The sequence below is a fragment of the Mobula hypostoma genome, chromosome 30 (assembly GCF_963921235.1).
Source record: "Mobula hypostoma chromosome 30, sMobHyp1.1, whole genome shotgun sequence".
Lineage (NCBI taxonomy): Eukaryota > Metazoa > Chordata > Chondrichthyes > Myliobatiformes > Myliobatidae > Mobula > Mobula hypostoma.
The window spans coordinates 18,329,982-18,344,186 of NC_086126.1; the positions used below are offsets into that span (position 1 = coordinate 18,329,982).

At 46.5% G+C, this 14,205-nt stretch overlaps 2 protein-coding genes across 2 annotated transcripts; one reads left to right on the forward strand and one right to left on the reverse strand.

The window, feature by feature from the left end:
• Window positions 1-167: 167 nt before the first annotated feature.
• LOC134339653 (histone H3) lies at window positions 168-1,011 on the forward strand. Its single transcript, XM_063036350.1, has one exon. It carries the CDS (start codon window positions 182-184, stop codon window positions 590-592), a length of 411 nt encoding a protein of 136 aa, XP_062892420.1. The 5' UTR covers window positions 168-181; the 3' UTR covers window positions 593-1,011.
• A 251-nt stretch (window positions 1,012-1,262) lies between these two features.
• On the reverse strand, window positions 1,263-2,041 carry LOC134339646 (histone H1-like). Its single transcript, XM_063036339.1, has one exon. It carries the CDS (start codon window positions 2,039-2,041, stop codon window positions 1,496-1,498), a length of 546 nt encoding a protein of 181 aa, XP_062892409.1. The 3' UTR covers window positions 1,263-1,495.
• Between the last annotated feature and the right edge of the window lie 12,164 nt (window positions 2,042-14,205).

The following is a 14,205-nucleotide window of genomic DNA, read 5'->3' on the forward strand; positions in this document are numbered from 1 at the left end:
CGTAAATTGTTATTCGCCCCCAGCCTGCAGGAAATGAATCAACCAATCGCAGTAAGGAACCTGGTTCAGCCAATCAGAGCTGACGGGAAGACCCTTTCCAACAGTATAAAATCCTGTCCCGGAGGACGTTCCGTCTATCTTGTTCCTGTGTTTCAGCCTGTGTTCTCAGTTCCGAGGGAGAATGGCCCGGACCAAGCAGACAGCGCGTAAATCGACCGGAGGGAAAGCTCCTCGCAAACAGTTGGCGACCAAAGCGGCGCGGAAGAGCGCTCCAGCCACCGGCGGAGTGAAGAAGCCTCATCGCTACCGGCCCGGCACCGTGGCTCTGCGGGAGATCCGGCGCTACCAGAAATCCACCGAGCTGCTCATCCGCAAACTTCCCTTCCAGCGCCTGGTGCGGGAGATCGCTCAGGACTTCAAAACCGATCTGCGTTTCCAGAGCTCGGCCGTCATGGCCCTGCAGGAGGCTAGCGAGGCTTACCTGGTCGGGCTGTTTGAGGACACTAACCTGTGCGCCATCCACGCCAAGCGAGTCACCATCATGCCCAAGGACATCCAGTTGGCCCGCCGCATCCGCGGGGAGCGCGCCTAAACCCGGCCTCCACAACAAACACAAGAAAAGGCTCTTTTAAGAGCCACTACCACAGCAAAGGAAAAGGTTGTCGCTTGCTGATCATCGTATTATTGTAGTGGCGATCTGCCCTCCAGATGGGGTTGTTCGGTTTTACACTGACTGACCGCGATCATTAGCTGTTCTGTGCCGACAGGTTAATTCAGCGAGGGACAGGAGATGAACGCGCTCCCTCCCCGTCAGGGTCTCACCTGGCCCTTCACTTCTCCCACAAACCTGCCATGAACAGCTGCTGCGGTTGTTCCGTTTTGTTTACTTTGGACATGTCCGGCTGTCCTTGGAGTGGGAGCATGCGGTCGCGATGGGTACAGTGGGGGATTTCCGAGAGCGGTAATTGTATATTTTTGATTTTATTCTTGTAAATGTTGTGTAAATAAACTTTTGTAACTGGTACCTGATTGAAGGTCACTCGGCAAAGTCGCCGGGTAGTTTATCATACGTCATCCATCCCCAGAGACAGATCTCTCTCTCAAGACGCCCCCTCCCCTCTCACATAAGTTTCAGCAGTTCCCAATCAACTCAGCTGAATCGGGCTTTGGGATGCGAGGCGCGGAATCTCCGCTGAACCCAGTCACGCTCTCCTGGAGCAGGAGAAGGAACTGGGCCTGCAGACCACCCCACTGGTCTCACTCTCTCACACAGCCCGAGTGAAACGCAGTGTTTCACTTCAAATCTGGGACGCCACGGCCGCACTGAATGTCAGAGGTACCGGGAATATCGGGTTTTATTCGAGAAGTTCCCCCGGAAAACTCACTCGGACCCGGCGCGGGAATCACAATATTCATGATCAGCTCTTTTCTGAGATGTGGGTGGCTCTGAGAAGAGCCCTTGGGTTCAAACACTTAACAAACGGTATATCTCAATTCACTTTTTGACTGCTGTCTTCTTGGCCGCCTTCTTCTTCAGGGCTGCGAGTTTCTTGGGGCTCTTTGGCTTCGACGCCGCTGGTTTCTTCGCTGCCGCTTTCTTCGCCGCTGTTTTTTTAGCTGCCGCTTTCTTAGCCGCTGGTTTCTTGGCGCCAGACTTCTTGCCCGGAGATTTCTTTGCCGATGGCTTGTTCGCTTTCTTCATCACTTTCACGTCACTTTTTCCTTGACCGGATTTAAAGGATCCCGAAAGACCCGCGCCCTTGGTCTGAACCAAGGAGCCGCTTTCCACTCTCTTCCTGATGCACATCCTGATCTGGGCGCGACGTTTCCCCACATCGACACCGCTGCTGATCAGAGCCTTCATGATGGCCACAGCGGACATACCCTTCCTATCGCGACAATCCGCCACAATCTTATCGATTTGTTCGCCCAGCTTGGGACCGGCTGGTTTGCTCCGGCCGGCCGCCTTCTTCTTGGGACTCTTCTTTGCGGCGGCGGGTGCGGCTGCAGGAGCCGTTTCGCCGGGTGCTGTCTCGGTCATGTCGGCGACTCTGGAAAATCCTTCTCACAATCAGACTGAATGAGAAATGAAGCGAAAGGCGGCGATACAGAGCAATTTAAAGGCAGCGAGCGGACGGGGCGGAGACATCCTGCTGTCAGCTCCCGGAGATTTCATTTTTCTGTGTTTCTCTCTCCTCAAAAACTCTCCGATTCCAATTAAAATCGGACACTCCGGAGACTCAGACTGGTCCTTGTCTGTCACTGAGGCCGGAAAGTTCGCTGGAAAGAGAGTTCAATCGGGATTAAAGGCAGCACTTTCTATTTTAACCCGTTTCATTACTGCACTGCCCGCGATCTCTCTCCATATTGTCGACCTGTTCTCTGCTTTCCGATACGTCTGCTGCGCAATATCTGAGCCTATTGGGAGGCCGGCAGTATAATCCCATCAAAATCATCATTCATCATTTTATTTTAAACCTCTACTTACAAGACCTCATCAAAACCCTTCTTATTCCTGCAGTGTTGGTCTCCTTAATCAAAGATGCAACATCCCCCACCCATAAGGTAGCCTTTAAATGTTTCCCCTTCACCTTAAACAATTGCCCTGTAAATTTAGGCTTCCCTACCCTGCAAAAAGAGTGCTCGCCTACTGATTTTGTAAACCTCTGGATGGTCACCAGACAGGTCCTTACTCTCTCAGTAGAGAGAAAGAGAGTCCCAGTCTGTCCAAGCTTCTGCTGATAATTAAAGTCCTCCAGTGTCTGTAACCTCCTCATCAAACTTCCCTCCACACTTGCCAGCTTCATGACATTCTTCCTGCAAATGGATGACCGGAACTGTGCAAAATACAGTCTGGTCTCACTTTGACTTTTACAGCTGTCATATGGCACCCCAAATTCTCTACTCAGTTCCCTGATCAATGAAGGCAAATAGGCCAAGCATCACCTTCACCATTCTGACTACCTGTGTTGTCACTTTCAGTGAATGATGTTTCTGTATTTCATGGACCCTCTGTTCTGTAATACTCTCCAAGGGACAAGAATTTACTGTGCAGGTCCTTCCCTGGGTGAACTTCTCATAATGTAACACCTCACACTTGTCCACGTCAATATCCTTCTGCCATTCTTTGGCAGACTTCCCCAGTTCACCTCGATCCTATTGTATGCTCACACCATCTTCACAGTCCACCCTACCACCAACATTGCTGTCATCTGCAAACTCACTGTCACTACAATGTCAGAGAAATTGTTAACGTCGATGACAAATGACAGTACCAGCACCGATCCCTGTGGATGTCACTGGTCAGAGGCCTCCAAACTGAATAACAAGCTGCCACGACCACCCTCTGTCTCCTTCCATCAAGACAAGTATCTTGTCTGGCATCCCCTCTGTTCTAAATGTGTAATACAAAAGAAATAAAGATTAAATCAAAATATATCTACCTACGGCCAACATCTCTCAGAAGAGATGAAACCTCAACTCCCCACTCCAATCCTGGCCCACTCATACAATGACTGCTCTGGTTAAGTCTAACTTCTTTTTATTGGATCTTGCCACGTTCCGAATTATGGGCAATCGAACGTTTCTTTGGGAACTGTGACATGTAAAATGTGCCAACTGCTCATGTTCTCTTCATTCAAATTCCCTCTCCCTTTACATAATCTGATGACTGTGTGGGACTGTGGCACTCAAAACTATGGACTGTAGGAAACCAAAGTACACGCCTGCACTGTTCTACAAGGCCACAAATGATAAAAAAAAAACACTGTATAACAAACACTGGAATTCCCTAACTGAGATGAATGGGGAGGCTGGATAACTGAAAAGATTCAAAGAGAAGGAAGATAAATGTTTTGTAAAATCAGGGAAGTGGGATTGACATACAAGGAAGGCTGATGGCAGATCAGCCTTTATATGGAATTGTGGGTGAGGGACTAAGAGAGGACACACTGGAGGTTTCATCCAGTGAGTCAATGTGGATAGAGCTCGGGATAAGAGAGGTGCATTCCCTGATGGGGTTATATCACAGGCCTCCCAAATGCCAGCAGGAGATAAAGGAACAGAAATGTAGCAGGTAATGAAAGATGTAAAAGCAACAGGGTAGTTGCAGTGGGTGACTAATTTCCCCAATGTTGACTGGGACTCCCTCAGAGTCAGGGGCTTAGATATCACCGAATATTTTAGAAGAAGACTGGGATGTTACTTAACATAGAAGTGGATAGTCTAACCTGGGAAGGGGGTCATAGGAAACATTGTATTGGGAAATGAGCCTGGCCATTGATAGAAGTTTCATTTTGGGAACAGTGAATAAGGAGAAGACTGGACCAGGTGATAATGTGGTCATTTGGGGTACGGTTAATTGCAACTGTCTACATTGAACATGTAAATGATGTTTAAAAGCAATCGGGTCAGAATTCAGACAGAACTGTTTCTATGAGGAGGAAACACAAGGATGGTAAAGTCTGGCAGAGGAGCATAGTGGGAGATGTTATGAATTCAGACGGAAATAAAATGAAGGATAAGGAATACTTCAGAAGTAGAAATTGGAGAAGGCCTCTGGCAACATGAAGCAAGCAAGAGAGAAGTTAGAGAGAGAATCAGAAGTGTGAAACGGGAAGAAGAAATAACTTTGGTGAGAAGGGGCACTGCGGAGAGGGTACGACAACACAAGCACAGAGGAGAGGGTTTATGTCTGAAGTGTGCGAGGGACTAAACCAGTTCTTCTCATCAGTATTCATCAATGTGGTCGTGGAGGATAGTGAGATCAGAGAAGGGAATGCTGATATTCCAGGGCATGTTGTTCCTCAGGCAATAGAGACAAACAGGAAATTATAGATTGGTGAGACTTGGATCAATGCTCATGAAATTATTCGAGAATATTATTAGAGATAGGATCTCTAATAAAAGTTAGGAGGGTAAAAGGAGGATATCATGATTCAGAAGGCAAAGTGAGCAAAATCCAAGAGATTCTCTTGGTATATTCATAGGAAAAAGTAAGTTAGACACATAATCTTTCCCCTTGGAGGTGAACATGGCCATCTGGGTGTGGAGGCAAATGAAATAGGAGAGGCTTTCCATGAATATTTCTGACAGTTATTTCACCATTGCAAAAATTCTTTAAGGTTATTAAATCTCCAGGGCCTTATCAGGTACATTCTCGTACTTTGTGGGAAGCTGGAGAATACACTGTGGAGGCCAGGGGAGAGATTATTTTGCTCCATCTCAGCACCAGGTGTGGTTGCACATGATTGGACAGGGTGACTAATGTGGAATTGATAGTTTTGAGGCCAAGACTGTGGATGATATGAAGAGGCAGGCAGTGTTGAGGAAGCAGGGAGTCTGCAGTAGCACTTGGACAGATTTGGAGAATGGACAAGGAAGCGCCAGATGAAATACAGTGTAAGGAAGTGTGTGGTCATGTACTCTGGTAGGAGGAAAACAGCCTAGGCTCTTTCTAATCAGGGAGAGAACAGAAATCAGTTGTGCAAAGGGTCTTAGTGCACGATTCCTTAAAGGTTAATGTACACATTGCCTTGGCAGTGAGAAAGGCAAATGTAATATTTGCATGCATTTCAAGAGAACTAGAAAATATAAACAAGGATCTAATGCTGAGGCTTTGGTCAGACCTTATTTGGAGTATCATGAGCAGGCTTGAGTAACTTTTCGAAGAAAGGATGTGCTGGCATTGCAGAGGCTGGAGTGGAAATTCAAGAGAATGATCCCAGGACTGAAAGAGTTAGGATATAATAATCATTTGATGATCTGGGCCTGTAGTCACTGGAGTCTAGAAGAATGAGGGAGAATCTTATAGAAACATATTGAATATTGAATGGCCTAGATAGTGTTGATGTGAAAGGATGTTTCCAATAATGGAGGAATCCAGAACCAAACCATACCCTCAATAAAAGATGCCCCTCTAGAATAGAGATGAGTAATTTCTTTAGTCAGAAGGTGATGAATCAATGGATTTCATTTCCACAGGCAGCCATAAAGGCAGTCAGTAGGTTTATTTAAAGCAGAGATTAGTAGATTTTTAATTATTATTAAGGGTATCAAAGCTTGTGGGTAGAAGGCAGGAGAATGGGGATGATAGAATGGCAGAACAGACTGAATGGGCCAAAAGGCCTAATCCTGCTCCTATAACTTCAGGACTGATGGTTTATGCGGTGCCATTGTTCAAAAAGGGTAGTGGAAACTACAGGCCCATCACTCTGTAACTTGTTGGAGGAGTTTCTGAAGAACAGGATCCACCAACATTTGGTTTGAATCAAGACAGTCTGCACAGTTTTGTGCAAGGGAAATTATGTCTGGTAATTTCTTGCAGCCCTTTGAGGGGTTTCACAAGGGCGCGTAGATGAGGTTAGGGCTGTGGATATTGTCTATATGGACATTAGCCAGGCCTTTGACTATAGTCTGGAAGGTTAGATCTAGAAAATGGAATCTGGGGAGATAGTTGATCGATTCCATAATTGCCTCCGTGACAGGAGGCAGAGGCTGATGGTTGAGGGTTGTGCCTCAGACTGGAGGTCTCTGTCTAGTGGTGTGCCACTGGGTGGCGGGACCTTTGGTGTTTGTAATTTATATAAATAATGTCCAGGTGAATGTATAGTTCACTGAAAGTGACATCTCAGCTAGACACGGTGGTGAAGATGGTGTTTGATCTGCTGGCCTTCATCATTCGTGTCACTGAGTACAAGAGTTGAGAAGAAATGTTGCAGATACACAAGTCTTTGGTGAGGACTGATTAAAGGAAGCCATGCTGACTTTGGCCTATTTTTTCATGTGTTGCCAAGTACCTGAAAATACATCCTTGACAATTGACTCCATCATCTTCCCAACCACTGAGATCGGACCAGCTGGCCTATGATTTGCTTTCTTCTGCCTCCCTCTTGTCGTTAAGAGTGGATGACCTTTGCAATTTTCCTGTTCTCTGGAACCACACCAGAAACCAGAGATTATGGAAAGCTAATTACTAAAACTGCCACAATCTCTTCAGCCACATCTTTCAGAGCACTGGTGTAGACAATCTGGTCCAGGTGAACTATCTACTTTCAGACCTTTAAGTTTCCCAAGGACCATCTCCCTAGTAAAGGCAAAATTACTCATTTCTGCCCCCTGATGTGGACTGGAGCAGTGTGTGGTTAGCCCCAAGAGAAAAATGAGTGACTGAACTGTACTCCAAGGGTATTCAGTGACTTGGAAATTTTCTTCCATCCATCTCCTGACTTGTGCTTTTCAGTAAGCTTTTTGCAGAGCAGCTTGGAGTGTTCATTTGTCTTCATGGTGTAGTTTTTACCAGGATACTGACTACCAACAGTAGTGTATTTTTACTATAACCAGTTGAAACACCTTGACTACACACTGTGATCTTCTTTTAATTGATTATATAACTCCTAAAACCAATTGGCTGCACCAGTGATGATTTGGTGTGTCATATTAAAGGGGGTGAATATTTACACAGGCAATTATTTTGGGTTTATATCTGTAATTAATTTACAGCACTTTGAGGACATCTGTTTTCACTTTGACACAAGAGTCTTTTTCTGTTGATCAGTAAAAAAAAACAAATTTAATCTGCTGTGATTCAATATTGTAAAACAATAAAAGATGAAAACTTCCAAAGGCATGAATACTTTTCATTGGCACTTTACATGTAGGGACAGTGATGGTGAAAGGGGGAGGGAAAGGAGACATGGGGAGGAGTGGTCTCAAGATCCTCAGGTGTTCCTCACGACGGGATAAAGCACAAAAGGGGAAATATCAAAGAGAGATGAGAATGGAACTGTGATTGTCATGAGAGATTTAATCAGAAGCAGATTAGGGTAGCACTGCATTGAGTATCTTTGCTCCGTGAGCTGCAACAACCACGATCTGCTGGTGGCAACCCATTCCAATTGAGTTTCCCATTCACATACCGACATATCGGTCCCTTACAGCTGTCTTAACCGGTGGTGGGGCGGTAATGGGACAAGCTCCCACTTCCTACTAAATGCTGCCATTGGTGTGCACCTGAAATTGCCTCTGTCAACCAAATACAGCTCCTGACTTTTACATATGGCACAGCTACTCAGCCCAACGGAGCTGTTTCTAGTGACAGGGGAAGGTGCAAATCGGTTTTCTAGCGTCATATAACCAACTGCTATGGGCAGATGGGGCTTGTCAGCCATACTTGGCAGTTCATCTAGTGGAAAGAAAACCCTGATCTCAAACCTGGACGCTGCTGTTCACCCTCAGTCTGTGGTCTGGAGATCTCCCACATTGTGATCACTTCTTCAGGGATCCTTCACCACAAGATCTCTTTAATTCCACCTCATTACACAGATTACATCTGAAACGGCCTGCTCATGGGTAAGATACTGCTGTAAGAAACCGTCTCTGACCATTCCACAAATTCCTCTTCCACTGTACCAGTTTGATTAGTTTAATCAATACAGAGACTGAAGCAAACACACAGAAAATGCTGGAGGAACTCAGCAAACCATTGACATTTCGGGCTGAGAAAGAAAGGGACAAAAGCCAGAATAAGGTGGTGGGGGAGGGGGAGGAGGACAAGTGAGGGGTGGGGAACATGTGGTTTGTGGAGGGATAATGATGTGAGGAGCTGGGTGACAGGCAGAAAAGGCAAAGAGATGAGGAGAAAGAAATCTAATAGGAGAGAACATTGGACCATGGGATGACATGAAGGAGGTGGAGAACCAGACGGAGTTGATGGGCAGGTCATGAGGGTGCGTGAGGAGAGGTGAAGGGGTTAAATGGCATCAGAATGGGGGAAAAGAAGTGGGGGTGAGGGAAACAGAGTGTAGTGATATCCAGAATTTGTAGAAATCAATGTTCATGCCATTAAGATTGGAGGCTGCACAGTCAGAATATGAGGTGTTGTTCGGCTAACCTGTACTTGGCTTCGTCGTAGTAGTAGAGGAGGCCACGTGCAGACATGTTGGTGATGGCTCTCCGCTGGTCAGGGTCGACCATGGATATTGCATCCTAGCTGTGGAAGTCGATATGCAAGCCAGGGAAGTACGATACGTAAAGCAAGTCAGGGACGTACGAACCGTAAAGCAAGTCAGGGACGTACGAAACGTAAAGCAAGTCAGGGACGTACGAAACGTAAAGCAAGTCAGGGACGTACGAAACGTAAAGCAAGTCAGGGACGTACGAAACGTAAAGCAAGTCAGGGACGTACGAAACGTAAAGCAAGTCCGGGAGGTACGAAACGTAAAGCAAGTCCGGGAGGTACGAAACGTAAAGCAAGTCAGGGACGTACAAAAGGTAAAGCAAGTCCGGGAGGTACGAACCGTAAAGCAAGTCCGGGAGGTACGAACCGTAAAGCAAGCCAGGGACGTACGAACCGTAAAGCAAGCCAGGGACGTACGATACGCAAAGCAAGCCAGGGACGTACGAAACGCAAAGCAAGTCAGGGACGTACGAACCGTAAAGCAAGTCAGGGACGTACGAACCGTAAAGCAAGTCAGGGACGTACGATACGTAAGGCAAGTCAGGGACGTACGATACGTAAGGCAAGTCAGGGACGTACGATACGTAAGGCAAGTCAGGGACGTACGAACCGTAAAGCAAGCCAGGGACGTACGAACCGTAAGGCAAGCCAGGGACGTACGAACCGTAAGGCAAGTCAGGGACGTACGAACCGTAAGGCAAGTCAGGGACGTACGAACCGTAAGGCAAGCCAGGGACGTACGAACCGTAAGGCAAGCCAGGGACGTACGAACCGTAAGGCAAGCCAGGGACGTACGAACCGTAAGGCAAGCCAGGGACGTACGAACCGTAAGGCAAGCCAGGGACGTACGAACCGTAAAGCAAGCCAGGGACGTACGAACCGTAAAGCAAGTCAGGGACGTACGAACCGTAAAGCAAGCAGTTGTCCATGCAGGAGCTGATGAAGACCGATGGAGTCAAGCACCAGCAGTGTCGCAGCATTGCCAGTCTGCACTGAACATCAGACCAACATGGAATTAGTGTTCACAGTGGAGACACAGCAAACATCCCACAGATATCTGATGGAGACATTTCAATATTGTGCCATAATGTGTAACAACCGCCGTCTCCAGGGAGAAACTAATGGGACTAAAAGCAAACATTACCAGGTCCCAACGACCTGCACTAAAGTCTGGAGAGAAAGTGGAGACATTGAAGTCTGTCAAAACTCACTGTTACAGAAAGGTCCCCGTGGAGATGAAAACCATTGTTGAAGGAGGGTGGAAGATGAAAAGCAGGTAACTGTCGCCCAGTTAACTTCATTTCAGGTACTGGAGTCGATAATCTATCAAGAAATAGTAAATCATTTTGAAAAGTTTAATGTCATTGAACTAAGTCACCAGGGTTTACAGTCAGATTCACACAGCGCAGAAACAAGACCTTCAGCTCAAATGGTCCACGATGACCAAAGTTCCCATCTGAGCTCGTGGTCTGTAACCCCCTCAACACCACCAACTGGAAAAGTTGCCCTTCAGGTTCCTAATAAATCTCATCTTAAACCAATGCCCTGCAGTTCTTGATTCCCCAACACTGGCAAAATGATTGTTATCTTTGACCCAACCCAGGCCCCTTATAATTTTATACACCTCTGCAATATATTACTCATTCTTCAACATTCCAGGGAAAATTGACCAAAACACTTTCCACAAATCAGTCCTTCAAGATCCAGTGACATCCTCGTAAATCTCCTCTGCTCTCTTTCCAGCTTAATGGTGTCTGTCATACAGCAGGGTCACTAAAATAAACACTATTCGCGAAATTTCAAACCGACGTGTTGGACAACTGCAATATCTCATCCCAGCTTCTATATTCGGTGCCCTGACTGAAACCAGTGTTCCAAAAGCCTCTTCACCACCCTGTCCATCTGGAACCTGGTCTCGGACCCTGTAACCTGGGTTGTTGAATGTTCAGTCATGTTTGACAAACATACCAGAGATTTGAGACTTCACAGGGCAAGTTGGAAAAGTGGTGTTTTTGGATTTTCAGGAGCCATTTGCCAAGGTGCCACATGTAAGGCTGGTGCACAAGACCAGAGCTCAGTACTGGGAAGGAAGTGTGTTAATTCTGACTGAAGACTGGTTATCATACTGGGATAGAATAACAGGTCTGTTTCAGACTGGGATGATATTACCAGTGGAGTGTCCCAGTGACCAGTTCTGGATCGTCAATGATTTATTATTGATATTAATGACCTGCAGGAGGGGCAGAGAGTGAGGAATCCACGGTGGCAATGACAGGGAATGTGGTGGGAGACATGTTGTGATTGGACATTTGGTCTCTCCAATAGGATAAGAAGCAGCTGGTGAGTAGAATACTTGGTGAATGGAGTTTAATGTGGTGAGGTGTGATGGCATGTAGAGTGGTAGGAGGAATGAAAAGTCAGACTGTGATTTATGTGGCAATAAATTGTAAATGAGAGAAATAGAGAGGGGTCGAGGTGCTGAACTACACAACAAAATAGAGATGGGAGCAGTGAGTGGTTCATAAAACCATATTTGACCAAGGTTCAGAGGTGAATGGTTCATTGACATTTGCTGCTGGGGTGTTGGTGCAGAGAAACAGAGAAGTGTTGTTACCATGACAGACAAGTGCACAATGATGGATTTTGGGAAGTTAAAGCAGGTCAGGACGTACCCAGTGAATGGAGGGTCCTGAGGAGTGTTGATGAAAGAGAAACCTGGGGCACAGGTATGTAATTCCCTGAAAGTGCCAACACAGGCAGACAAGGTGGTGAAGAAGGAGCACAACATGCTTATCTTCATCGGCAAAGGCTCTGAGAGGAGTTGGGACATCACATTACAGTTGTACAAATCAATAATGACACCACACCAGGAGTACCCTCTGCAGTTCTGGTCACATGACAGGAAGGATGTGATTAAGCTGGAAAGGTGCAGAGATTTAGTTTCCTTTGGTATCGTGTTCAGCACAGACATCATGGGAAGAAGGGTCTTTTCCTGTGCTGTACTGTTCTGTGTTCTCAATGAGCCTCATGACAGGGGAGTCTTTAGCCGGGGTCACAGACAGGTATAGCTGTGGCAAGGAGAGAGACTGCATGATGGTGCATTACCTCCCTGGTACCAGGGTCGAGGATGGAACAGAACAAGTACAGGGCATTCTGAAAGGGCAGGGTGAGCAGCCAGAGGTCGTGGTCCATATTGGCTCTAACAAAAGAGACACAGTCCTGCAAAGAGAACTTAGGGAGTTGGGGAAAAAGTTCAGTAGAAACACTGTGGCGGTGGTGGGGCGGGTGGTGGGGGGGGGCGGTAATCCCAGTGTCAGCTGCTAGCGAGGGAAGAAATAAAAAGGTGATACAGTTATATGTGTGGCTCACAAGCCGGTGCAGGACGAAGGGTTTTAGTTACATGGGTCTTTGAGCTCTCCTTCAGGACAGGTACGAGATCAGTAAGTGGCATTGACGGATGTGGATTAAAACAGAAACTAAATCCAAATGGATAAATTACAGTGTCTCAGTAGCATTACAAGTGCACAGATATACAAATATCAGAAGAGAAGCAAGAGAAAGAATAAAAAGTTAGTTACCTCCAACAGTCGAACATGGGGGGGGGGGGGTCCCTTCCCCGGCTATAGGTTGACTCATTATTGACCCTGATGGCCCAGTGTAAGAATGACTTCATACAGCGTTCTTCTGAGCAGCAGAGTTGTCTTAGTCTGTTACAGAAGGTGCTCCTCTGTTCAGCCAAGGTGGCCTGCAGAGGGTGAGAAACATTTTCCAGAATTGCCAGGATTTTCCGTAGGGTCCTTTGTTCTACCACGGCCTCCAGTGTGTCCAGTTTGACTCCTATAACAGAGCCAGCCTTTCTAATCAGTTTATTGAGTCTGATGGCATCACCAGTCTGATGGCATCACCCATGTTGATGCCACTGGCCCAGTACACCACTGCGTAGATAGGCCAAATTAATGAGCACAGTGGCACTGAGGGCCTAAAGTGTGTTTATATCTGTGCAGGTGTAGAACGGTTAAAGCAGACGTACTCAGAGCCTGGATTAGTACACGGCACGGTGACTCAGCCATTACAGAGATCCAGCTGAGAGAAGGGCAAGATTGGTAGTGAAACATTCCAGGATTCATATGGTTCAGACAGTCCAGAGGGAGGTGACTGAGGGTGGGGATCTGCACTGCTGATCAGGCAGAATGTCACAAGGTCGAGGTCACCCCGGAGGCTCCTCCAGTAAGACAATGTGGGTAGAGTGGGCAGACCAACATGGAATTAGTGTTCATAGTGGAGACACAGCAAACATCCCACAGATATCTGATGGAGACATTTCAATATTCTGCCATAATGTGTAACAACCGCCGTCTCCAGGGAGAAACTAATGGGACTAAAAGCAAACATTACCAGGTCCCAACGACCTGCACTAAAGTCTGGAGAGAAAGTGGAGACATTGAAGTCTGTCAAAACTCACTGTTACAGAAAGGTCCCCGTGGAGATGAAAACCATTGTTGAAGGAGGGTGGAAGATGAAAAGCAGGTAACTGTAGCCCAGTTAACTTCACTTCAGGTACTGGAGTCGATAATCTATCAAGAAATAGTAAATCATTTTGAAAAGTTTAATGTCATTGAACTAAGTCACCGGGGTTTACAGTCAGATTCACACAGCGCAGAAACAAGACCTTCAGCTCAAATGGTCCACGATGACCAAAGTTCCCATCTGAGCTCGTGGTCTGTAACCCCCTCAACACCACCAACTGGAAAAGTTGCCCTTCAGGTTCCTATTAAATCTCATCTTAAACCAATGCCCTGCAGTTCTTGATTCCCCAACACTGGCAAAATGATTGTTATCTTTGACCCAACCCAGGCCCCTTATAATTTTATACACCTCTGCAATTTCATTACTCATTCTTCAACATTCCATGGAAAATTGACCAAAACACTTTCCACAAATCAGTCCTTCAAGATCCAGTAACATCCTCGTAAATCTCTTCTGCTCTCTTTCCAGCTTAATGGTGTCTGTCATACAGCAGGGTCACTAAAACTAAACACTATTTGGAAAATGCGGCCAAACCAATGTGTTGGACAACTGCAACATTTCATTCCAGCTATAATATTCGGTGCCCTGACTGAAGGCCAGTGTTCCAAAAGCCTCTTCACCACCCTGTCTATCTGGAACCTGATCTCGGACCCTGTAACCTGGGTTGTTGAATGTTCAGTCATGTTTGACAAACATACCAGAGATTTGAGACTTTACAGGGG

Bases quoted from the DNA above. Each gene is read 5' to 3' on its own strand.
- LOC134339653 (XM_063036350.1), top strand. From the start codon at position 182: ATGGCCCGGACCAAGCAGACAGCGCGTAAATCGACCGGAGGGAAAGCT.
- LOC134339646 (XM_063036339.1), bottom strand. From the start codon at position 2,041: ATGACCGAGACAGCACCCGGCGAAACGGCTCCTGCAGCCGCACCCGCC.